Consider the following 26,343-nt stretch of genomic DNA (forward strand, 5'->3'; position numbering starts at 1 on the left):
AGCGGTTGCCGGCCAAAGAAAGGGGGGAGAGAGGTAGGGAGGGAGGAGAGAAAGAGAGGGGGGTGTCGTCAATATTAGCAGTGACACAGCCACTGCAGGCCAAGGTAGAGCTGGATAGGAGAGAGAGCCACCGGGGGGGATGGGCGGTGTGTTTATATATATATATATATATGTGTGTGTGTGTGTGTGTGTGTGTGTGTGTGATGGAGTGGGGGGTAGGGTAAGGTTCATTAAGTCTGACCAGCAGAGCTTTTGGCCAGCATAGCAGCAGCAGCAGCAGGCCTTTTGTCCGAGTGTCCGGACACACGCAGATGGATGGACTGATGGATATTACCCCTCTCTCTCCCATTGTAATTTACAACCCCCTCAGAAGCCTCATCATTCAGCCAATGGTGTGTTTGACTAATATCTGGCAGATGCTCTAACGCTACACGCCAACTATTGTCGCGGCGGGTTGTGGGGGGGGGGGGGGGGGTCAGTCCGCTTCTAATTCAGGAAATGGAGATTCTCCTGCGCTCCAAAGCTATAAATCTTCCCCCCTATGAAAAGCCTCGTCCCTTCCAGGCCCTCCGCGGTTATTACATTAGTTTCATTTTACACTTTAACTCGCACACAAGGCCACCGAGCCCGCACCGCACATGTCAATCTTCTGGACAATGTACGGGACACGCATCCTGTCTTTTAGTTGAATTATAGGAAACACATGCACTTCAGCTGGATTTGAGTTGAGGAAAATAATTCAGAGCCCGAAGGTGAAAATATGTTTTTTCTTTTGTATTCTTGATTATGTTTGTGGAGCAGCTGAGCACCAAAGAGGCCACAAACATAGGGAAGATGACCCTCAAGGGTTTTTATATACAACGCTTACTAGGGCCGGGCAATATATTGATATTATATCAATATGAGACTACGCATCTTAGATTTTGGATATAATTATGTGGCATAAGTGTTGTCTTACCTATTATTTGCCTTTACCCAATAAGTCATTATGTCCACATTACTGATGATTATCAAACATCTCATTATGTAACTATTTTGTAAAAGCACCAATGGTCAACCCTACAATATCTGAAGATAATTAGATTTTCTCCCAAACGGCTATCTCCGGTGCCAACGTGGAAGTGCCAAAAAGTGCATCTCCATAGACCTCCATGTAATAATGGCCCAACTTTACAGCAGAAATAAACATGTTTACATCCAGGCGTGGCCACTTTGAGTGACAGGAGGGTGCCGTATCAGGCCACTAGCCACTAGGTGTCTTCTGCTGCGTCACCTGGGCCCGAGGACGATCTACCTCTTTGGCCATTTTCGATGATGAGCCGGGAGTCAGGCCGTGTCGTCACCGCTATGGTGGCGACGGCCGGAGCCGCCCACTTTAAGCTTCACAACAGCTCTTCAGAAAACTATGGCATTCAGTCTCTGTTTTCTCTGCAGTAGCTCAGTCCGTGGGGACCGGAGGGTTGCTGGTTCAAGTCTCATCACGGGCCAGGTACGGATGTGAGGCAGTAAAAGCTGATTGACATTTACATATTGCCCGGTCCTAATGCTTACTGAAGTGTGCAAACTCTGTACTCTGTTATCAGGTCAGTAAGAGAAAACTTCTTCTGTCCTTTATATTGGATGGGAATTATCAGAATTGCTGGACCGTTCCTTTTCACTATATGGTGTAAAAAGGGGAAAAAAGAAAATGGTATGTTTTATAATTGTGGCTATTCTGATAATGGGCCATAATAACTTATTGCGCTCGCCTCATTGTGGTGATTTAGGAAGCCCTATGTACATGCTTTTGCCAGAGTCTCCATAATAATGGAGGTGGAGTGCAGCGTTAGTATGACCCACAGTCAAAATGGACTCATTTATGAGTATAAGTGGTAAATAGTGGAATTCTCTTAATGTGTGGCCAAGTCCAATGGCCACCAAACAAGCTTAAACCAATCAAATGGATGCTACACGTGGGGAGTTCTACTGTATATGTGAAAAAACTTTGTATGAAGCCTTTTTTTGGCTCCCGAGGGAACTGCTCGTATTCTGATAATGTGCCTCAAGTGATGTCACTTGAGTCAGCGCTGGTTGGGGTTGAAGACTACAAGAACCTGGACATGAGGAATTAGAGCTTACCAGACCTCTGTAGCTCGCTCCTCATCTCTGTGGGAGGCTAGCGGCTCGGGGTTATATCAGAATCATCAAAACACACCGGAATCTCTGACCTGAACTGTCAGTGGTCGCGTTGCATTGTGGGTAATGTAGGCTGTAGGTTTTGACAGGGAAATGGAATGTGTGGAATGGAACAAATTACCTCTCCATTTTTTTTTTGTTAACTTATCCATTGTAGGTTGGACAATGTTACAGGAGTGCAACGCCAAATTGGTGCAGCACTCCTTTTCCATCATATAATGGGACCATTAAACACAATCACGTTTAACAGCTTTGAAAACCGATATCAGACCTAGTCTCAATTTAGAGACTTTTTGGGGCCATCCTGTCACCATGTACTCAGAGTCAGACATTCTGACTCCTCTGCTGATCCCACAGTAACTGAGTCTCCGCCAAGAAGTTTGGTTTCCTCATGAATTTTTGAGAAATAGAATTCACCATCTGAAAAGAGTCCAAGTGCCGTTTTGAGCTCAAGTGATTTTTCCGGCACAGAAGGTGGTGTTCCATAGTTTATTGTCAAAGTGGATATTTTCATGCCTTACTAGCCTGCTTTTGAAATAACCTTTATACCTTTGAACAAGATCAGTTGTTGCCATTTCAAAACCCCATGACAAAATACTACAGGCAAATGTACTGCAAGTGCTGCTTGTGTCATTTAAATCAACAATACTGTCGGTGCGACAGTTTCTCTAAAGTAACCCTTCATTTCCTATAAACCTTGTTACATCCTCATTGTGAAGGGATTGTTGCCGGGGACAACTGTGGAGAAACGCAGTGAAGCTGTGGTAGTTGGCGATAAGTATTCATAACATGAATGTTACAGTACATTCTGCATGTCGTTTCTTAAAGATTCTCCATGTCTGAGTATTCTAAGCGTTGAGGAGAAGTTAGTTTTATTCAGTGTAGATATACAGTTTGTGGCAGCGTCTCCCCTCGCATGTCAAGATAAAAGTCTTCCTCCTATCAGGCAGAGACACGGACAGGAAGACAGCAAAGAGTGAACGTTGTGACAGCCGGTGCTATCACTGAACAAACTTGTAGATATACCACCGACGTGAACGTTGAGAAAACATCCGTAACTGTCGTCTGCAGCGGTAAAATCTCCCCACTGTCGGTCTCCAGAGACGCTCGCATGTGAAGTTAAATATTAGTGTGACAATTCAGCTGATCGTCTGAAGTGGATTTTGAACTTCCTGCACGTTGTCCTGCATCCCACCGGCAGCTTGCCTCTTTCCCTCTGCACACACAAACAGTGTTTTCTGGAGACCCAGAGCTAGTGGTTACTATGGGAATAAGGGGGTTGAGAGAGAGAGAGAGCCGGAGCGGGTGAGGTAGAGAGAGGCAGGCCGTGGTTTTGAGGTGTAAAGCGTCATAAATAATGGAGGCTGCACCTCACATTGAAATGCAAAGGCTGGAGCTCGGGCCTGAGCAGAGGTAATGCTGGCTTTTTGAAATTTATTTTTCATAAAGCGTGATCTCCCCCCCCCCCCCCACACTCACACACACATACACACCCACCGCTCCTTATAACCAATGCAACCCTGCAGCCGGCCTCCCGGTGCCATACAGAACACATACTTTAACATACGTTTGCATTCCAAATGTCATCAAGTCTGCCGGAGTAGATTGTGTTTTATTGAATTCAGTCATTCGTCAATCGCACGTCAGAAGCAAAATGAAAGCGAGGCTAGTTACCGAGGCATCCTCACGGAGATATGTCAAAGGAGTTCATCTTTTTCCTCAGCCGAATGAAAATACGATGTGCTAATAACGTATCTGCATGTTGTTTATACGGGACAGGTATTTGAAGAAACAAAAAGCTGTAATCCTTATTTAAAGTCAAAGTTGTGATTTCTACACACCTCATCTCTGTTTGTTTAAGAGTGAGGGAGTGGGAGAGAGCAGAGAGACCAGCCATTGTGTATGTGCGTGTGTGTGTGTGTGTGAGAGAGACATACACACTCTTTTTGTTGCATTGTGTTCACAGTAACATGCCAGCATCAGCTGAAGGGAAAGGAAGCCAGACATTCAGCCACAATGTGGATGAGACTCCTAACTATATATGACTGACTGAGGCCACTCGTATGTAGCCTTTACGTGCGTGTGTGTGTGTGTGTGTGTGCGTGTGTGTGCGTGTGTGTATGTGTGTGTGAGTGAGAGAGAGATAGATATGACCACCACAGTGTTTCGTTCCACACAGCGACTAGAGTTTTTCCCACCAGCATGCAGTTATCAGCTCAGGTCCACTTTTGAAATGATTGGGACCACTGGAGGATGTAAAGGCCTCATCCCTGATTACACATTACGTAACAGCTGCATCTTCATGGCACGTTTAGTGTTAATAGTATTTGCATTATAGGATTTAAAAACCACTAGAAAACAGTATGAACACGTTAAAGTGTTTAAAAAAACACCTTCTCTTTCGTACAAAAACAGATTGTTGGCATGCAGAACATAATATACTATAACTGCTCGCCTTGTGGTGTAAAACGCTGACTAAGTGACCACAACCTCTCTGGTTCAACCTATTTCATGTCATCCACCCCCCTTGGCTGCCTTCACACCAAATTAGGCGCTGGGACAATTAGTGCCGGGCTGTGTGCTCGCGTGTGTCACTTAAATGGAAAGGTCATCAGGGCGGTGATCGGTCTCTCCTCCATCTTCACAGTTGCTCGGTGCAATGCTACGCGGCACACGAGGCTCTGCTTCCTATCTACCTTCCGGTCCGATCACCGGTTTACCTGATTGACCGCCGCAGCGCGACGTCAGCTGGCATTGCTCCAGATGCAGGCAAAGAAAAATGACAGTGTCTGAGATATCACGTTAACTGCCGGATACACATTGTACGCAATATGTACTTTAACATTATTTGTAAAAATTCCCCATCTTATTTTGAAAGCTCATGATGTAATGTATTAGTTTTGAGGAGGAGAACTTAAGCCTTGAACCCTTATAAGGCCTTTACACACCGGAAACATATATACTGTATCTACATATATATATATATATATATATATATGTATATTTAGACCACGAATATTTAGAATCAAAAGTATTCATACCTGCAGCGATGCAAATTTGCGACAGTTTTCAATAATAGGTTTGAATAGATTTTGGCAGACGGAGGAGCAACTACCATGACAATGATCATATTGACCCAGAGCAGCGTCTGGCAGTCTGTCTGAGCTAAATTGTTTTATAGTCTCAACTACTGTGAGCTGTTTTATCGAGTTTCCTTATAGTGAAATGCTCTTGAGTGAATTTCAGTTCCCTCTGGTAACAAGTTACACAGTGTATATGTCTAGGGCTTTTATTGTGAAGGGTAAGAACATAGGGAGTGGATCCGGTCTGCGCTGCCTTTGTCAAGGTTGAAAGGAGTAATAAAGTTTCCGTCTTGGTTCAGACTACGGAGCCTCAGTGTTGTCTCTTTAATGTACATTTTGAATATGTCTGTTCCGCACAACGTGATTGGTTAATGCCTTTATTCACGGTAAAAACAAAAGCTCAGAAAAAAGTTCCGAAATAAATGTCACCTTATTGCTGTTCACAATTTGCATTTTGTTTTACGTTGCCAGTTTATGATATTGACATATTCCTTTTGTAAGTTACAGTGAGAAGTTTATGATACAGGCACATTTCTTTGCCTTTTAAAACTGACATTTTTTACTTTTCTTGTTTTTCATTTGACATATACAGTGTATTTAAAAACAACCAGCTCAGTGCATGCAAACTCCAACCAGCGTTGTGTTTTGCCCCATGTCTCTGTCTTGTCTCTCTACACCATCTGTGTTAAGAAGCTTTCAGAGTGGTGTAGGACTACTCTGTATAATCAACATAGCAATCAGCAGCACTCTCCCCCTAACACACACACACACACACACACACACACAGAGAGCAGTGAGGCTAGCTGGCGTCAGGCCAGAGCATCAATAAAGCCAGTGTGAGTTTGAGAGCCATTTAAGGGCCATTTCGCCCCAGACCTACAATCCTCCGTACTGCTCACGACAGCACCTTGGTGACCGTCAGGCTGACCCTGTGGAGGAAGAGGGGAGTGAAGGGGGGAGAGCGGCAATGAATAGGCAGAGGCCGGACTGAAGAGAGGGAGACAAATTGAGATGGAGGAATTGTGAATGAAAGTGGGAGAAAAGAGATTGGGGGGGGGGGGGGGTACCAGGAGAGAATGAGAAAATAACGGAGGGAGAGTTAAAGCCAGAGATGAGGAGGGAGATGTAGCGACAAAGAGGAGCTAGTTGCAAGAATACAAAGGGAACTCGGTCTTACATTTTTTTTCAAGTTCATGTCTATAACATGGATGTCAAAAATGTTTCAAATACACACTAGTTAAACTGACATGGAATTTGGGAATGGTGCCACAGAACGATTTGAGACTGTATATTGTTCGGCCAGTCTTAGATCAGTCTAGTGCAGGTTAGGGTTACAGAAAAATAATGAGGGACTTTTAAAATTTACGCTTTAAATCTGAAAAGTTCGCCTCCCGACCCCAAGCTAACTGAGAGCCACGTTTCCATGGTAACACTCAGTGACAGCAGATGACGAGAGGAGAGTAAGATATGGCTCCTAATTTGTGGTTCGATAACAATGTTGTGGAGCGAGTAATGAGAAAGGAGCGCAGTAACCTGTTGGAAATATAGAGCTGTGAGCACGACAAACTTTTTTATTTGAATATCATCCGGAGACCGACTGACTTATTGTTAAACGTCGTTAACGTGCTGAGTGGAGGGATCTGAGCGATTTGATTTGATTGTTTAATTTACCAAGACTTCATGGCAAATTAGTCATACTAAGATATGCAAGAACTGGACAACTTTGGGCAATGAATGAACTTTGACATGTGTCTGACTGTTAGTTTGTTAGATCTAAGCTACAACCAAAGTCTAGCTTTGTGAAACCAGCTCTTTGAGTCCAGATACACGTAAATTATGAAAATGAAAACGTGTCTACCTAACCAAGTACTTTTGTTTCATAAACCTAACCAAGTACTTTTGTTGCCTGAAACTTACCATGTGCTATTGTTGCCTAAAACATACCATGTGCTATTGTTGCCTAAAACGTACCATGTGCTATTGTTGCCTAAAACATACCATGTGCTATTGTTGCCTAAAACATACCATGTGCTATTGTTGCCTAAAACGTACCATGTGCTATTGTTGCCTAAAACGTACCATGTGCTATTGTTGCCTAAAACATACCATGTGCTATTGTTGCCTAAAACGTACCATGTGCTATTGTTGCCTAAAACATACCATGTGCTATTGTTGCCTAAAACATACCATGTGCTATTGTTGCCTAAAACGTACCATGTGCTATTGTTGCCTAAAACGTACCATGTGCTATTGTTGCCTAAAACATACCATGTGCTATTGTTGCCTAAAACGTACCATGTGCTATTGTTGCCTAAAACATACCATGTGCTATTGTTGCCTAAAACATACCATGTGCTATTGTTGCCTAAAACGTACCATGTGCTATTGTTGCCTAAAACGTACCATGTGCTATTGTTGCCTAAAACATACCATGTGCTATTGTTGCCTAAAACGTACCATGTGCTATTGCCTAAAACGTACCATGTGCTATTGTTGCCTAAAACGTACCATGTGCTATTGTTGCCTAAAACGTACCATGTGCTATTGTTGCCTAAAACGTACCATGTGCTATTGTTGCCTAAAACATACCATGTGCTATTGTTGCCTAAAACGTACCATGTGTTATTGTTGCCTAAAACATACCATGTGCTATTGTTGCCTAAAACGTACCATGTGCTATTGTTGCCTAAAACATACCATGTGCTATTGTTGCCTAAAACATACCATGTGCTATTGTTGCCTAAAACATACCATGTGCTATTGTTGCCTAAAACGTACCATGTGCTATTGTTGCCTAAAACATACCATGTGCTATTGTTGCCTAAAACATACCATGTGCTATTGTTGCCTAAAACGTACCATGTGCTATTGTTGCCTAAGCCTAACTAAGTTCTAGTTAGCCCACAACAGGTGCATTTCTGAGATGCTGTATTTGATGGATATTTGCTGCCAACATCTCTTACCTTCTGAAGCTGTGTTTGTGCGGTATGGACACCGTCCTATAGAGGTAGAGTACGAGCCAGGTGTTTGGCTGTCTCTTTGATCCAGATGTGGATACACAAATGTAACAGGAGCACATAAACACAAACAGACGGCGGTCTACGAGGAGCGTTACCACCCTCAGCCATGGTTCCCAGTCCCTCGGAAACATCTGAGGATGATGTTACCAACATCTCACCAAACGTCGGCCTTGTTCCATCTCTCTGTTTATCCATCTCTTTCTTTCCTCCTTCTTTTTCTCCATCTTTCCTCATCCTCCTCTTCCCTTTCCCTTTTTGAATCCGTCTAGCAACATGTATGGCGAACACGTCTACTTATTGATCTCCTTACACTCTCTTCCACGTGCACCTTACATGCCAAGTCACCAAATACCCGCCCATCATTTTCATTAACACTTGTATTATCATCGGTTAAATTCATCGACCTCATCCCTCGCCGTGAGATTTCTTCCCGGTCGTCTCCTCTTCTTCTTCTTGGCCACTTCTCACGCCTCCTCTCGTCTCAGCTTTAATTCATTTTCTGTTTTTAGTCTCACGTACTAATACTCCGTCCCTCCGCTCACTTCTTCATCTGTCGAGTCCCGGCCTCGTCACTCTTCCAGCCCTCGCCGCCCCGTCTGTCTCCGACTATCCCTCTATCCTCTATCCTCTGCCCTACATCCCTCTCTCCCTCTCTATTGATCCGGCCATAGTTTTCTGTCTTCTCTGTGCTGGCTGGCTGGCTTTAATCAATATAGATAATTGTCTGCTTTCTCTTCATGCCAAACACCCTGCGTTTTTTTCTCAATGAATCCAGGTCTTTCCCCTACGCAACCCGCCTGGCCCTCCCTCCTTCCCTCCACGCGGGAATCCCTCCGTTAATGACAGGAGATAACCTGCTTTCCTTACCGATTTTCTTTTCCCTCCCCCATCCCTCCAATCCCCCCCCCCCTGTTCCCTTGTTCATCGATTACCGTGAGATATCGCCCCACGTGCCCCCATTCAACAATTGTAAACACCAGGGCCACGTGGCTCCACTGTGAGTGCATACACCCGCGCCAGTACACAAATATTCAGATTTACAAATGTACACTAAGCGTCAGGTGGGAGCCGCCAGAGAGATCCCGATGTGACATCATGACCACACTTGGCCCTTCGGTTTGAGAATATTCCATATATATATATAAATACGCGGATGTCTGAATCCACGCTGCAAATATTCTGTCTCCTTTTATTCTGTGTAAATAAACCCTCTTATATCAATACGGTGCATCACTTCCTGGTTACCCCTTTACCTGGAGCAGCTCAGGGTTTGGAACAGGTAATTACAGTACTTTAGGTTTGTCACAGGCTCTGTTGGAATTATCACTTGGGCTCCTCAGCATTGTCAAAACGTAGCTTGTTTATCACAGGAAAATTAATTTGGGTACATTGTTGTAGTTATTAAGTGAGTGGCTCCCATCACACGGATGGTCCTCTAATAATCTACAGATTAAAATACAGTTCCTTGACTTTATAACGACAGTTTACAGTCAAACATTAGTATCCTGACCAGTCATCAGCAACCTCCTCATCAGAGCATCAATCACTAATGCCAACAGAGTCATTTTCCAGATTAAATGGAGTCACAGGACAAATGCCGCTGAGCAATTACAGGCCGAGCTCTCCTGTGGCTTCATGAAAGAGTTGCACACACAACCGCCCAAGGAACAAATATGAGGACTGGGAGACATCCGTTTTAAATGAGTTCTATAGGATTTAAGGGGACTTTTTTGCTGACTTTCTGAACTGCTTAGATGTACTGAAACAGCACTCTGCTGGTGTGTACATATGCAGTAAAGATGACTCTATGATGTCATTCTATCAGTGTCAGATAGTGTGTGTCGTTAGCTGTCATTTGATACAAAAGGCAATTGCTGCTTTGATTTTCATGGTTTGGGTTGATGTGTACACATATACACTATATATACATATACTCTCAGTCATCAGTTTATTAGGTCCACCTAGCTGAAACTAATACAGTCATTCCCAAAGACTGGGTCGGGGCTCACAGGTGGGTCGCTGTAGATTTTATTAGGGTGGCCAAAATAAATTGGCAGAATTACTTCATTAGGTTTGTATTTAACATTTATAACTGCAGTACACCTTTGAGCCACACGAGGAAGCCTGAACGTTCGTATTGTTCTGATAATCGGAGCCTACTTATAACATTTAATATCTAATATGACAGGCTAACATTCATTCTGTTTGTTTTACTGATGACAGGGAATAAAAAGAATGAGTTAGCCTAAATGTATTTCATTTATAATTAATGAATATGTGTCAATGTTTTCAATAACACAATGTGATACATCAAACAAATATCTCTCTGAAAGGGCTGATTTACCTATTCCAGATAATATGAAGTGATGTAGAAATGGTCAGGAACGTTAATTTACTCACAAATTCGTTCTCTCGATTTATAGATCTGGACGGTTTGTTATTTTTAAAAAGTGGGTCCCCAGAAAAAAGGTTTGGGACATACTGGCCTAACAACAGCTCTGCCATAAATCCCACCTTCATGAAGGTTATGATGTTAACCTGATGTTAACTAATTTAAAGCAAAATACACCAATTCAGCTCGTTCTTCATCTCTATTTAGTACATTATCAGTCATCAGGTGGAACATTTTCCTCGCTAAAAAATGAGTAGAAAAAAAAGGATGTCTTTTATGTCAAAAAAATCATTCCAAAAAATGACACCACACTTTGTAGACTGGATTTAAAAGCTGTAGAATGTAAACTCAGCTTGTCTTAAGTCTTTTCACAGATAGAAATACCGCACAGCATTTAAAGAATGCGGGAAATACACATGAATCTTTTTCTCTCCGCTCCCTGGCTCTCGTGGACATTATTACGCCAGACCGGCACATAAAGGCAAACATCTGAAATGTACACAATGCAGCCCTCCCTAACAGCATGCGGTCTCGGCATCCACACAATTAGACACTATAGGGGGGTATGGCAAGGCCACACTATAATTACATAGCTCTAGATGAAGCTGAGTGGGGTGGGGACTGGGTGGAGGCAAAGGGTAGCGCTATATACTGCGCTGCATTGTGACCCGAGCTGCTGCATTGAAAGCCTGGCTAACAATCAATAGTGTTTCATCTCAGTGAATAGAGAGGTGAGAACACTGAGTCAAGTCAACTTCATTTATGTAGCCCAATACCACAAATCACAATTTTGAAAGAAGCCCCAAGAAGAGGACAGACCTCCATGCAAAAGGGGTCACGTCTGCAGAGTAGAACAAGTTTGTAAAATTAGAGTACGGACAATTAGGATGACAAAATTAAAGATAAATTGTAAACAAGAGGAATATGGATCCAGGAGGACGTTGAGCAACTTCCAGGAGGAAGACCTGAACCACATGAAGGGGACTACACAAGCACGCAAGAGACAAAGCTCAAACAAATACATGAATAATTTACACAAAGGGAGAGAGAGAGAGATGAGGCTGAAGATGCAGGGGACAAGTGGACCCTTTGACCCTCTTGTTTTGGACCGGGAGACGAGAAAGGGCTGTGTTTCAGTCACCGGTGCGATGTTCAACAGGACCTGTCGCCCCGATGGAAGGAGCCGGGACCACGGGCCATCGCTCAGAGAGTGCAGTTGGAGCTGACGGACCGACGTGGCGAGCGGTGAATACATCAGCACCAGCATTACAAGGACAGGCTGGTGTCGCTTCACGTTCAATAAGGAAGTGATCTGATACCACTGGTGTGACAGGAGGGAGACGGTCAGAGCAGAGGCCTCTATCCCGCGCGACAGAAGCAAGTCAAGGGTGTTATGACTGGAGTGAGTGGGTTGCTGTACCAACTGAGTGAAACCAGAAAGTACCAGGGAGGGCCAAAACAAGGGTATTGGCCTGATTCAGGTTTCATCTAAACGGCGATCTGTTGGGAACCACCAGGTGGAATGATTGGATGGGGTTTTACTACAAGAGCTTCAAATGACTTGAATCAAGTTTGGAGGTTAAATTGTAAAGAGACTTGTAGATGGAATCAACACCCCCCCACCTTGTTTATCAGCCCGAGCAACATGGGCATTGGTGAAGTCAGTTGGCGAAGCTTCGTTTAATGGCTTCAGCTGTATTGAAATGAAGTCATTCATCAGTGCGTCTTTGGGAGACGATGATTCGAGGGTCTGGTTGGCGCTTCAGTGTTCAGTAACCAATCTGTAGATCAGCCCACTGGTGGGCCTCAGAGTGTCATGTACTGCCGGAAAATGTAAATGTTTGGTGATTTTAAAACCTAGATATTTTTATTTCCAAGGCCTTGTTCAGACAGCCAGCTGTTGAGAAGCAAATCAGATCTGCCTGCAGTCTGAACATGCAGCCTAAATGTGAGGGAATTCACACGAATAAATAAAAAGTCAAATTCATGTATTATTGTATTATAGCATTGTACTATTTCAGCAGTGGCGGGCCGTGCATTTTATACCTGGGCCTTCAGTGCTGTCCTACTACAGTTGAATCAAGTGAAATAAAATGTTACATGAAGCTCAACACCTACAAAACACGAACTGCAGAGTGCAGATACATGAATACGTGCATGACGGGACGCTGCGTCATTAACGGACAATGCATATACTCCGTACCACAACAATAACAGGAGTGGTCATCAGTTTGAAGGAGAGCGAGTGCTGGGAAGCCTCTTGAGTCGTAGTTGGTCGAAGGAGATTTGATCCGCGCAGTAGACGGTGATTCTGGCAGGAAATTATTTCGGATACTTTTAACTTTGCTTCTAACCAGCTTCCAATTTTGCATTTATTTTTGTGAAAATCGTGGACAGAAAAATTACACCAAATTTGAGCAGTGATCTCCGAAATGTAATCAAAGTTGAGCGTAAAAGAGAAGAAGAAAGCACACCTTCCTTCCTTCCTTATCTCGCCTCTCCTTCCCTCTGTGCTCTGTAAGTTTACTCGCCACTGAGGGACCGACTCTAACCGCAGCGTTTCGGCCATTTTGAGCTTGTTTTGTAGAGCGTGTTTGTGTGTGTGTTTGTGTGTGTGTGTGTGTGTGTGTGTGTGTGTGAGTGAGATATGTGTACTTGAGCGCTTTGTGTCTGTGTGTGAAAGTGTGCTGGTGCAGAGAGAATGGACCCTTATCCAATTTGTACTGGTCAGTGGTGTGAAATGGCGGTAGGTCAGTCAGCCAGACAGCGTCTGTCTGTCTGTCTGTCTGTGTGTGTGTGTGTGTGTGTGCTAAGGAGAGAGGGGTCTTAGTTGGACATCACACTGTGGTGGTCCAGTGTGTGCCAGCAGGCTTTCATCTACAGTGAATAAAGACCAACGTGCTCGCTCGCAAACACACACACACATGATTATATTAGAAATAATATAGACACATAGCGCCAGGCAGGCATAATATTATGGTGAAACCTATAATGGCATCAAGCTGGCATCCCTGTTGTGTGTTGTGGTCTAAAAGCACAGACACAAAAGATAGACTTTTCCATTAAATTGGTCGTTACTGTATAGTCTACCCCCTATGGATCTGATCCATACAATGGCACACACACACACACCTGTTCTCTCTATTGCTGTTACAATTATCTCTGCTCTGGAAGCCTGTAATTGTGTGTGTGTGTGTGTGTGTGTGTGTGTGTGTGTGTGTGTGTGTGTGTGTGCGTGTGTGTGTGTGTGTGTGTGTGTGTGTGTGTGTGTGTAATGCTTAACCTGATGTGATTATTTTCAGTGTATGTTTTGGTCTATATTTTCAGGTGCTATAAGAAACATCAAAGCAGGAATCTAAAACTGCCCAAAAAACCTTTTTGCTTCTAAAATAGTGAAAAAGATTTGATGGGGGGAAATAAAAAAATCTCATATGTAAAAAACAAAATCACCTGAACCTTGATAAACCTCAAGCTTTTATCATTGTTTTCTTCCCCAAGGAGTCCACTCAAGTTGAATTTCAAAATCACCTTCCATATAAGATTTCCTTTGAAAAATCAAACAAAGTGAGGCACAACATTTCAGAGAAGCACCTCTAAACCGGCCCTAATGCAGAAGAAAAAACACTCCTGATCAAAACCCTCTGGTCAAACAGCAGGTGATTTGTCTGTAAAAGGTTACGCGGTGCACACACACACAAACGCGTACGGCCCACATTAAAGGATACACTCGCTCCGAGGACTCGCAGTCGGCTTGGCAGCAACCACGGTCATTGTCTACATCTGTAATTGTCTTGGGTTTTTTTTTGCGGGTGTGTGCGTGTCCGTCCATGTGTCATTTGGTGAGTGAACATAAGTGGGTCTAGGGCAGTCTGTTGATGGAAGGAGTGTAAAAATAGAGAGATAACAGCCACTCTGGAGCGAAAGAGTTGAAGGAGGAGGGGGGGGGGGGGGTCAGAGCAGGGTGGCCTTGAGCACCCATTCTTCCCTCCAGCCGTCGATTCGTCCATCTCTCTCTCCCTCTCTCTGTCTATCTCTTCCTCTCTCCGTGGCTGGCTCGCCGATTCGTTCAGCCAGACCTCAACAAAATGGAGTTTGTTAAGTGGAATGGCAGGGAGGTCACATGTAGGAGAGCGACCGGAGAGTTGGGAGGCCTAAATCCCACATCGTCTATAGCCTTGAAGGAAAACATTTGATTTGTTTTCTTGTTGTTGTTTTGAAGAAATCTATGTTGGTCACGCTGTTTGTGCGTGGAGATATCTTGGATCGTTCTCCACCAATCAGAATAGGCCATTCATGCTTGTAGATCATGAAAACAACTCTTAAGGCCTTTACACACTGAGGGGGGCGGGGGGGGGGGGGGGGATGCGAATATTATATGTCTAGGGCTTTTATTGTGAAAGGCAAGAACATCTGGTCTGAGTTTGTCAAGGTTAAAAGGAGTAATACAGTTTTGGTTCAGACTACGGAGCCTACGTGTTGTTCATAAATATAGGCGCAACTCACAACGTGATTGGTCGATGCCTTTATTCATGGTGCGAAAAGATCAAAAATAATTCGCTTTTCTCTGTGAAATATTCTCGTTCCGTGTGACAGTATTTAAGACAAAAACAGCATAATATTCAATAAAATACATTCTCGTATGATTTAATGGTATGAAAAGGATACAAAGATAATTCAACTAACATACTCTTTCTCTCCATCTCTCAATCCTTTTCTGTCCATCTCTAAAAGAAAAAAAATGTAAATTGCGATGCACTTCATGCACCTGCATCCCGAGTGGCACTTGTGTCAGGTGGTAAAAAGTCCTCACTCTCAAAGCTTTTCTTTGGATTGCAGCTCATTCAGACAAAAAAACAAATGTAATTCCTCCACCTCCGTGGTTCTCCACTGGCCCTCGGCCCCTAGGAATGCTGGGAAGTTGGGTGCACAGTGAGGTGCACAAATCATACCACTCCAACTCCCCCCCTCCACCTCCACCCCTTCTCATCCCTGGCTCCATCCCATCCCTCCGTCCCTTGGGGTGATTTCAGAAACCTGCATCCCCATCCCATCTTATCCTTAAATTCTGAATCTGCCCGGAGCATCCTGATCCCTGCCTGCTGGAACTGAGGGCGGTCACGCTCCCAGATTAGGGATTTTCTGATGCAACTGGTCAGGACAGCAGCTCAGCCCCGCAGCCTGGGATTGTGTCATGGCAACGCGCGTGTGTGTGTGTGTCTTAGTGTGAGTTGCCGCCATATATGAGCGTATTCATGTGAGCACTTCACCTCTGATCGTGCTCGTTTGCGTGGAAAGTCTTCACGCTCCGACCGCCGCCGGTGCGAGTCTCTCTGTGTCCGGGCGCGTTTGCACGCAGGTAAATAGAAGCCGGCCGAGCTTCGTCTCTTGACCTCTCGAAACGAGAAAAAAGGAGCCCGCAATTTTTTAAAGTGAGAGGAAGAAGAAAGACAGGTGGAAACAGGAGGAGAGGGAAGGGTTTGTTTGGCCGGGGCGGGGAAAATGGGCGGGGGGGCTGTAGGCAGGAGTCAGCGGCCTCTGCGAAAGGGCCTCCAGTGTGCGCGGGTCTCGCTACCCCCTCTGTGGGGCCCCGATCGATACCAACTCAGAGCAATAAAGCTTTCCCCCTGTCATCTCCGCAGAATACAAAGCAGAGCGGGGAAGGGAAGGGGGGAGGAGGGAGCGAGGGACGGGGTGGTGGGGAGGGAGGGGAGCTGTTCCGCTAGCCACACCAATTTCCTACCCCCCCCCCCCCCCCCCTTTCTTCATTTTTTCTCTCCCATTTCCAAACCTAACCACAAAACCAGCTCACCCTCCACTGTTCCTGCACTTCCAACCTCTTCTTCTTCTTTTTCTTCTTCTTCTTCTTCTTCTTCTTCTTCTTCTTCTTCTTCTTCTTCTTCTTCTTCTCTTCCCTCCCCATCCGGCCTCATCGGGCCTCAGCCAAAGCGAGCGGACCGACAAGCTGGCTTTATTTTATAATTAATGGTGTTTGAATAAATACACTTAATAATTCATTGCTGGTATTTAAGGAGAGATTGATGGATGGACTGAGAGAAAGAGAGGAAGATCAGATGTGGGGAAAGGTGGTGAAATGGACGGCGGGAGGAGACGAAGGCGGTGCTGGTATGGTGAAGGAGAGGGAGAGAGAGAGAGAGAAAGAGAGAGGGGGGAGAAGGTGCTTGTAACAGAAAATGGGGATGGGGAGACGGCCGTAGACGGAGGGGGGAAGGGAGTAGAGGTATTACACTGAGCGAGAGATGGATGTGTCGATGGAGAGGAGCTGGCTGCGAGGGAGGTGGGGGAGAATAAGGAGGAGATGGAGGTGTGTGTGTGTGGGGGGGGGGTATTTAACGGGACAGGAAAGGAGAGGACAGGAAGGGGGTAAAGAGGTCAAATAAGCGCTCTGTTTAATTGGGAGCCAATTTAAGTCGGGTCCAATCGATAAACCTGTAAACCCGACCGTCTCAACGGCTCGCGGCACGCGCAGTAGATCACCGGGGTTTCCGTGGCTGGAGGAGAGGACGGGGTGCTGGTTTCTACGTGCCTCATACAGTCGGCCATTCATTCATTGGTTTTGCACCAAGACGAAAGATCAGAATCAACGATGTCACAAAGACAGACAGGAAAGGCTCGATTTTTAGACGGGCTGTTGTTTTTACATACACACACACAGACACAGACACACACACACACACACACTACTGGGATTTTCACCCTGAATCCAAACAGTCTGAACATAAATATCTCTGCAGTCACATGACAACCTCATAACTCCAAATTGAAGGATAATATGATCTCCTATGGGTGGAGAGAATTCTGCCATCTCTGGACTTATGAGATCCTTTCAGCCCCCATTGAATGAATGCGGTGGTCAAGTTAGTACTGAGGGTCTGAGAAAATTATATATATTATTATTATTTTTGTATTTTAAAAAAAATATGTTGTTTCATTTTTGTGTGCAAATTAATGAGAACAATTTTCCGGACTGCATGTTTTCAGACAGAAATACATACAATTAACACATTTTTTTCATACGGAAATAGTTTCAAATGCAGTCTCTTTCGGGACACAATACACCTTTGCATTTTTTATAATTAGATTTTAGGTTTGATCCATGAGTCTTTATTTTGATTCCTGTTCTGCGTTAATGTGATGACACAGTTCGGACATGAATTCCGGGTTTTTATCTGACCTTTTTTCTTTCTTCTCTCTTCTGATCTCATCTCATCTTTTGGTCTTGTCTGTTCATTTTGTCATCGACTCTGTTGCACACAATCTAGCCCCCCCCCCCCTCCCTCCTCGTCCAATCGCTCACACACACACACCATCAAGGTGAGGCTGTGTGTCTTTGTTAGTCCAATTGTCACTATCTTTTGTTACTTCCTGTTATTTCCTGCAGGGACGCACCGTCTCACCGCAGTCTCACTCCGCTCCACACGCGTTTCTTTTCTCACTTTAATTCCTTTCGTTTTCACTTCACTTGTGTTTGCTGCAGATTCTCTCATTCATCCCGCATGTTCTAAATTAGCGTCCCTCTTTTTTGCTCATGAACTTCCTTCCTCTATTCCTCACTAACTGTTCCAGCGTCCTCCCTACTCACCCATTACACTCACTCTGCTCTTCCTATCCACCCTTGCGTTTCTTTTTTTTTGGGGGGGGGGGGGGGGGGTTCCCCTCAAATTCCCTTTTCCACCACACCTCGTTATTTTTTTTCTACCTTCAGCCATTATCCTCAGATTCCTACTTTTTTGTTGTTGTTGTTGCCTGTTTGTCATTCGCTAGTGCATTTTTTTCATCTTCTCTCCTCATTTGTTTTTTCTCCCTCCCCCTCATGCGTCCTCCCTACTGTCCCATCACTCCCTCTGCCATTTTCTGTCTCTTTCCTCCCCTTGTATTCTCTCTTTGAAAGCACCTCTGTCATGTCTCCCAGCCTCCACCAGCCTCCACCCTAAAAATCCCCCTAAATTTTCAGCATCTGCTCATCTTCGTCTTCATCTTCCTTGCTCACTCGTTTCCATCTCCCCGTTTTCTCCCTCCATCTGCGCGATTCTGGGGGGGGGGGGGGGGGGGAAGTAACACACAGTGACCATTTCCTCCTTTTCCCTTGTCCTCCCTTCCTTCAATTTCTCTGTTTCCATCCCTCCATCCCCGCGTTGCGCTCCTCGGGGAGGGCAGTAATAATGGTGGAGGGAAGGAGAGAGGGAGGGAGGTGCGATTATTGTCTTGTCGGGAGTCAGAAGAATCGATCGGCACAGAAATATGTGGTGCGAGAAAGAGGTACTGTATCGGATATAATAAACACTCTAGAGACATATTCGGGAAAGCGCTCGCGCGTGCCCGCGAGCACACATGCGTACGAGCACGCTCGTGTAATGACTCTCTGTCTCTGACTCACTCACACACACGCACGCTGCATGTGTGCACAATACACAGTTGTGGACAAACTCATACAAACGACGTCCACACACGGCGTTACTCATACGCTCCTCAGTGTATGGAAGCATGAAACAAGTCACTTATGAGCAGTAGCGACTCCGTACAGATCAGCGTTAGCGAAGCCTGCATGGCGTGCTGGAATTATGGTTTTTGTGCGTGTGTGCGTTTTGCTCACACAGATCCTGAAGATATTATCGGCCTGTTGAAGACAGGAAGTGGTTGATATTTCTGGAGAAAACACTGAAAAGAGTTTTTTCCTCACATATTGACATAAAACTGCAACAATGAAACACATTCTTAACAACCTACGAAACATCCTAATTCCTTTAAAATCGTTCAACTTTGCCGGCTGAATTAATGTGAAATACAGTTCTGATTTTGCCTTTTTCTTATCGGACGACTGTGATGTTAATTAAAATAAACGTAATATTCCTTCAATAGCGTTTGATAAAGTGTAAACATGGGTGGAGACATTAGCATTGGGCACTCTGTGTGCCTCACACAGCTGCAGGCAGCGAAACATGTTTATTCTTAATGATTAACACTCTCACAGGTGCACACACAAACATACGAGGAGCAGACAAGCACACACACACACACACACACAGAGATGTGCGCACATGTGGACACACACACACACGCGTGCACACACACACAGTGATCTTTCGTTGCTGTTGCCTGGCAACGAGTCTGTGTGTCCTGTGCTAGCGGAGCGCTGTCCAGTGGTGCCATGACCGCTGCAGCTGACCACTGCTGGAGGAGAGGGGGGGTGGAGGAGGAGGAGAGGCAGACGGTATGAAGGGATGAAGACACGAAGGGAGAGACACGTTGACCAGAAATCATGTGGGTTTTTTTGGTGGACGTTGGAGCTTAATGGGAGGCCTCCAGTAACATCAGACTGAAGCAGTGGAGGAAGCCCGTTAGAAAGACAGGAAGCGGACGATTATTAGGAAGCAGACTCTTCTCTCGAAAGTCTCAGAAATGACTTCAAATAAAGATTATCTGTTTCATTTAGTCCTTTGGTAGCTCTAACATACATATTGACGCAGCACACAGTGAATATTGCATAAAGAACAGCTGTCCACACTAACAGTTGTTTTTCAAAGCATGTTAACAATATTTACGTTTGCATTCTCTCTTTTTTTTTTTTTGCATCACAAGGACTCGTTATTTTCATGAGACCAGGCGCCGGTTTTGCTCTCACTGTGGTGGAGCCACAGCAAGTGTCACAGGTGAGCTAGTTACAGCTCGCTCACCCTCAGGTTTGCCAGAAGCCAACTCCCTCCACCCTAATGAGAATCATCTCCACCCCAATGTGCGCGTCCGTTTCCAGAGCAGCTCCGCGACCGTTTGCGCAAAATGTATGAAAAGAGAATGCTTCAAAAATGATGTATTGAAGGTGAGGATGTGAGTAAGAGAGGCTAGGAGTGGAGGAATTAAGGGAAGGAAACAGGTGGAGATAGAAAGCGGGTGGTGGGGGGGGGCAGAGAGAAGTCAGATGGTCGAGGAAGTGTGAGAGAGATCCGAATAAATCAAGGAGGGACCGAGTGGAGGACAAAGGTAGGAGGTGAGGGACATAGTGAAGGAGGAGCGACGCTAATAGGAAAAGTGAAGGTGAACTAGCGAACTGGCTCTTCCTGTTGTCACGCGAGTGTCAGAGAGCCAATAACGCTCACCAATAATCCAGAATTACTTGGGTTTGTATTTATAAGTGACTGTGCTCACTCCCTCTCGCTGAGCTACAAGGACTCATTAAACCAGGGCCGCAGATGCAGCGGATCATTTCTCAGCACAGGGGTGAAGGCGAGAGGAGCCAGGAGCAGACCGCAGCTCCCGAGATGGAAATCTAAATCCCCAGTATTCACCTGCTGTAGAAATTAGGAGCAAACGTCTTATTTCCAGAAGTACGGTGCAATCTGAGAAATGTTTACTGTGTGAATATGAAAGAAAAGAAAAACATTCTCATGATATCTCTTTTGTAGTATAAAACACATATTTTCAAGGCAAGACATGCTGCTTAACCACATAAATATCCAACAAGTTGTGAACCTTGTTAATGGTAAACAACACACAGCATAGTATGTAGACTATGGAATACAATAAACACAGTAGGGTGCCATCATTTGTAAGTCAAATATCTCTGCTGAAGGACTCAGTATGGAAGACATAATGTTGCTACAGTCTACCTTGTACATGCCGCATGTTCTCCGCTCGTCTGAAGCCCAATGTGTTCTCATTAAAATGCGGACCAACGTGCTCAGATAACACAGCTCTGCTCTTCGTTTTCAGCCGTGATGGTCATTAATATGAGACGCGATACGCGTCGTCCGTTTTCTCAGATGTGTTGAGTTCAAAAGCAGCAGCGAAAGAAACAAAGACGCAAATGTGAAACTTTTAATACACTTTGTGAATGTTTCCTCATTCTTTAGTCAGTTAGATTGAAAGTTGTTTTAGTTTTTGTAGAACTGTTAAATGTTTTTCATCTCTGACCTTATAACATTAAAGTTGTGTAACTTTTTTATGTTATTCAGAGGTCGTAACACTGAAGACCAAACTGCTGTAAAACTCTTTTTTAAATTTATTTTTTATTCTTTTTTTAAATGTTAGCGCTGTGATTTCTCAACTTTCTCTGCTGCCATGTTTGTTTGGCCAAAGGTAAACAAATTCACACTCTAATCATTGAGAGCTTTCAAATTAAAAGTCTTTCCTGTTTCTCTTTACTGCGTAATATCTGACATAATTACAGCTGCAATAAATATTTCAATTCTTTCAGTCATTATTCAAGCAAATATGCCAAATATACTCTAGTTTCTTTCTCTCATGTGACAGTAAATTCAATGTCTTTAGGTTTTGGACTGTTGATTGAACAAAGCCAACAAACTGAAGACATCACCTTTTTTTCCCACAATTTTTTAACTCAACATTCAAGAAATGAATCGATAGTACAAGTAACCGTTATTTGCAGCCCTGAATATCATGTGTTTACTCCTTTTTTGTTTAGTGCAGAGTTTCACAGCTGATTTGAAAAGTCTTCTCATTACAGCAGTTGCAGATTTGTGTGTGTGTGCGTGTGTGTGTGTGTGTGTGTGTGTGTGTGTGTTTGGTATTGAATGTGACAGGGGACAGGTGGGAAAGGCAGCTTGTGTGTGTGTGTCACTGCGAGGCGCGAAGTGGCTGAGACCATGTGTCTGACCTCTGACCTCCACACGCCAAACAGTGCCCCCCCCTCTCCCTTCCCTCAAACACACACACACACACACAGAGAAACCCACGCGCCGTCTGTCAGCGGCCACTGACAGGCGTGACCAAGGCGGGGTGGGTGGGCAACTAGGAAGGGGGGAAGGGGGTGAGTTTGGGACCCCTCCAGCCATCCTAACCCCAACCCCCCTCTCTCTCTCTCTCTCTCTCTCACTTATTCCCCCTTTTTTAATTCCCTGACAGTGACCCTGCACCCCCTTCCAAACCACACACACACACACTGGCCATGTCAACCGCAGAAGACAGATACATCATCTGCCCCCCCCCCCCCCCCCCCCCCTCTCTCTATGCTATTAGCACTGATAGGATGAGTAGAGTAGTAGTAGTGAGGGGGGGGTGGACTCCATCCGAGCGGCTGCTGTCAAACTGCCACCCCGGGGTGGAGGAGTGCGTTGGGACGGCATGTGAAATTTGACCCTGAAATCAAAAACTCTAGAGATTATCAAAAACACACAACACACTTTTGTAGCTGCGTGAGGGGGAAAAAAAGAGTTTGTTGAAAATCCTGAAAATGTCACGTGTGCCGTGACATTTTCGAGAAGGGGGCAGTTGGTGTGTTTGATTTGTTTGCATATATACGCAGTGGTTGGGATGGGTGGGGTTTTGAAGGCCCCATGGCCAGAGGGGTTAGGGGCAGTTGAGGCGTTATGGGCTAGGAGAGATGAAAGGGGGGGAGTGGGATGATAAAATGATTTTATGGGATCCCCCCCCCCCCCCCATGACATGTGGGTGAGTGTACGTGTGTGTGTGTGTGTGAGTGTACGGGTGTGTGTGTGTGTGGGTGAGTGTGTGTGTGTGTGTGTGTGTGTGTGTGTGTGTGTGTGTGTGTATTACATTGAAGCCCTCGTGTGAATGAAACAGATCCAACGTTTTAGTGAAATTGTGTTTTTAAATGGTGGAAAGCTGCTGTTTGTGCAGGTGGTAGTTTTTGTGATAGCTACAGTGCATAGCTGATGTGCGCACACACATAAAGTTGAGGCTCAGCATTTCCAGGAGGGTGCTCCCACCATCTGGTTAAATGATGTAACTGCAACACCTCCACTAACAGTCCTTTAAGAAAAATGTATTTCCCTTTTTAATTAATGCAACTGGATTTTAACTACAGCCTTTTTTTGGTCCCAGGCAAGAGGTTAAGACTGACAGACTTTTTCAATATGTTCATTGATGTTCACATGAAAGACAACACAAATGAATGGATAAAAACCTCACCCGATGCCATCAGCTGCTTTCCTCCTCTTTAATCCCTCATATTGACGAGACATTACCGCGTAGGTTAACATTATTACAGAGAAGAGAAACAAATGAAGTTGACAAACTGAAAAAGAGAAGTGCGTGATGGAGTTTGCATCACTGTTATCATCAGTGTGTAAATATTGTTTTGTCTTTCTTCTCTTCTTCGTCTTTTGTCTTTTTTCTTATATTTCATCTTCCCCTACTTTTCCGCGGGTTCTAAATGTTCTCCGTGTGCGGCGCCGTCTCTTCCTCTTTGTCTCTCTTACGCCTTCAACCCCGTCCATCCTCTATTTTCCACCTCCCCTCATCACACCTTGAACTTGTCTGTGACCCTGATGATAAGATTACCACACACTCAAACACCAGGCTTATATATCGTTTCCAATAAGCCCTTCTTCTTCTTCTTCTTCTTTTGTTTTCAAGTATTTATTCTATCCTTGTCTCACATTTCCTGTATCATACACAAAGTGTGTGTGTGTGTGTGTGTGTGTGCTCCATAGGGTAAGAAGGAGGCAGCGAAGCAGCAGGACAGAAGCTATAGGTGTAATTATAGCGAGGAAGAGGAGGGGAAGGACAGGGGATGTTAGCTGTGGTTTTATCAGGTGTACTTCGATTTTATTTTTTTCAGCTCTTTCTTGCCGCTTTTCTTTTGTTAATGAGATGTCTCCTCTCTGCAACAGTCCTGAAAAAGCATGAGACAGACAGCAGTTAAAGAGCAGCATTTCATTCCAAGATGGCGGCGGTAGTGCTGAGTAATGCAGTTTCTCTGGCGTCGCCCCGTCTTCCGCCAATTACTGCTACGGTTCCCAGAAGCCACCGCACACGGGCGGCACAGCGACGGTAGTCAGGCGGATATCTGCCACGAGAAGCCGCTCCTTAAGGCCCTCACGTCCCGGGTCGATAAAGTTTTCATTCAAAGAGCTAAATCAGAGGACGGTGTCATTAGTTCTGTTGGGTCATGTGAGGTTTATTTTGCTGAGCAGGGTTTTCTCTCGGTTGTTTGCAATGAAAAACGGGATGAAAAGCAGAGTAGAAAGCTGTATAGTATCTTCCAAGCCTGAACTTTTTAGGAACTAAGAAGATCATCTTTGGGTTCAATTCCGGAGCAGCGAGGTTATCACGGGACAATAGAGCCAAACTATTTCCCCCTCCACGGCAACTGCTTTAACAAACAGTTGACTGCTTGCAAAGTATTTGTCGCGGTCTCGCCGGATTTCGCTCCCTATTCTTTTGAATTCCCGACGGCGTTGATCTCGCTTGAACTTTGACCTGCGAGAGTACTGCAGGACTGACCTCTCATTCAGACAGCCGTGATTGTTTGTGCTCTTGTTTGTGGATCTGAATGGTGAAAGAGTTTGATTCTCAAGAAAATATCTGTGTGTGTGTGTGTGTGTGTGTGTGTGTGTGTGTGTGTGTGTGTGTGTGTGTGTGTGTGTGTGTGTGTGTGTGTGTGTGTGTGTGTGTGTGCAAGAGCTGCACCGGGGATGTCTTTACTTAGTAATTACTTAGTTTGACTAAAATGATAAAAACTCATTCGGTCAGTAGATTCCTGTTTAAAAAAAATGAAATAAAATTGTAGTTTGACACCTTTATTTGCTAGAACTAGTTGAGGGGATCAAATCAACAATATAAATAGTGCAAAGAAGTAAATCCTGAATGGATATATATAGTGAGTGTGCAGGATTTATATTGACAGTGACAGATGATGATATGTACAAACAAATGTAAAGTGCATTTAAAACTGTAAAAATGATGATCTTTCACGGCAGCAGCAGATATTTTGCTGTTAGATGTTTACTGACAGCGAATGACATGAAGTCAAGTGAAGACACTGTTCTTCTGTCTGCTTGTTGTGCTACAGCGCCTCCCAGAGGGGAGAAGTTCAAACATTATGCAAGTTATGATTATGAAAAAGTTTGGAGTTTTCAACATTCATTATCGATTCCACTGCTTTTTTGATAGAATGAAGCTTTTTTATTCTCATTATTTTTCAATAAATGCAGAGAAACGGTGTGTGTGTTATCCCATCATCCAGGAATTTGAACCGCCAACCCTCTCTGTGTTCTTAACCACGCGTCATCGCCTTACAAACCTCTGTGTATGTTCCGTGACCCTTTCTGATGTGTGTGTGTGTGTGTGTGTGTGTGTGTGTGTGTGTGTGTGTGTGTGTGTGTGTTCTTGCAGATATCAGGATGTCTAAAGCAGCAGAGGAGGAGAAGCCTGGGGCTGAGTATCCAGGGGACAGTTCAGGTACACAAACACACTCACACACACACACACACACATATATACATATATATATATATACATATTTCATGATGTGAATAATAATGACATTTTATTTACACATGTCAAATCATCATAGTTCAATTATGTGACACGTGAATTAACCTGAGCAGTTTTCTCTTGTGTTTTTAAGTGAACGTTACTTCCTTTAAGTCATTGGCATGGTGCAATTTCTACGACCCAGTGAACACACACACACACACACACACACACACACACACACACACACACACTCTAATAAACAATCCCTCTGTGTTTCAGACTCTAACAGAAACAGCCCTGATGACCAGGTGGGTTTTATTCTTTTATTCTTATGACTGATAATAATAGTTCTACATATATATATACTGTATATAATAGTTAGCTACATTAATTAAAGGAGTCATTATGAATACAGTAAGCGTGGCACTGAGTTTCATAAACTTTTGTTTTATTGTCATCTGTCAAATCATACACAGTG

At 44.4% G+C, this 26,343-nt stretch overlaps 1 protein-coding gene across 1 annotated transcript in view; it reads left to right on the top strand.

The window, feature by feature from the left end:
* The window catches only part of pou2f2a (POU class 2 homeobox 2a), a 60,623-nt gene that overhangs the window by 21,093 nt on the left and 13,187 nt on the right, over window positions 1–26,343 (top strand). The window contains exons 2-3 of the mRNA XM_076106390.1: window positions 25,782–25,847; window positions 26,145–26,173. Coding sequence (XP_075962505.1) covers window positions 25,782–25,847; window positions 26,145–26,173 — 95 coding nt within the window. The remainder of the gene's footprint in view (window positions 1–25,781; window positions 25,848–26,144; window positions 26,174–26,343) is intronic.

This window comes from Anarhichas minor, unplaced genomic scaffold (genome assembly GCF_050575085.1).
Source record: "Anarhichas minor isolate MPS153535 unplaced genomic scaffold, ASM5057508v1 ptg000033l, whole genome shotgun sequence".
NCBI lineage: Eukaryota > Metazoa > Chordata > Actinopteri > Perciformes > Anarhichadidae > Anarhichas > Anarhichas minor.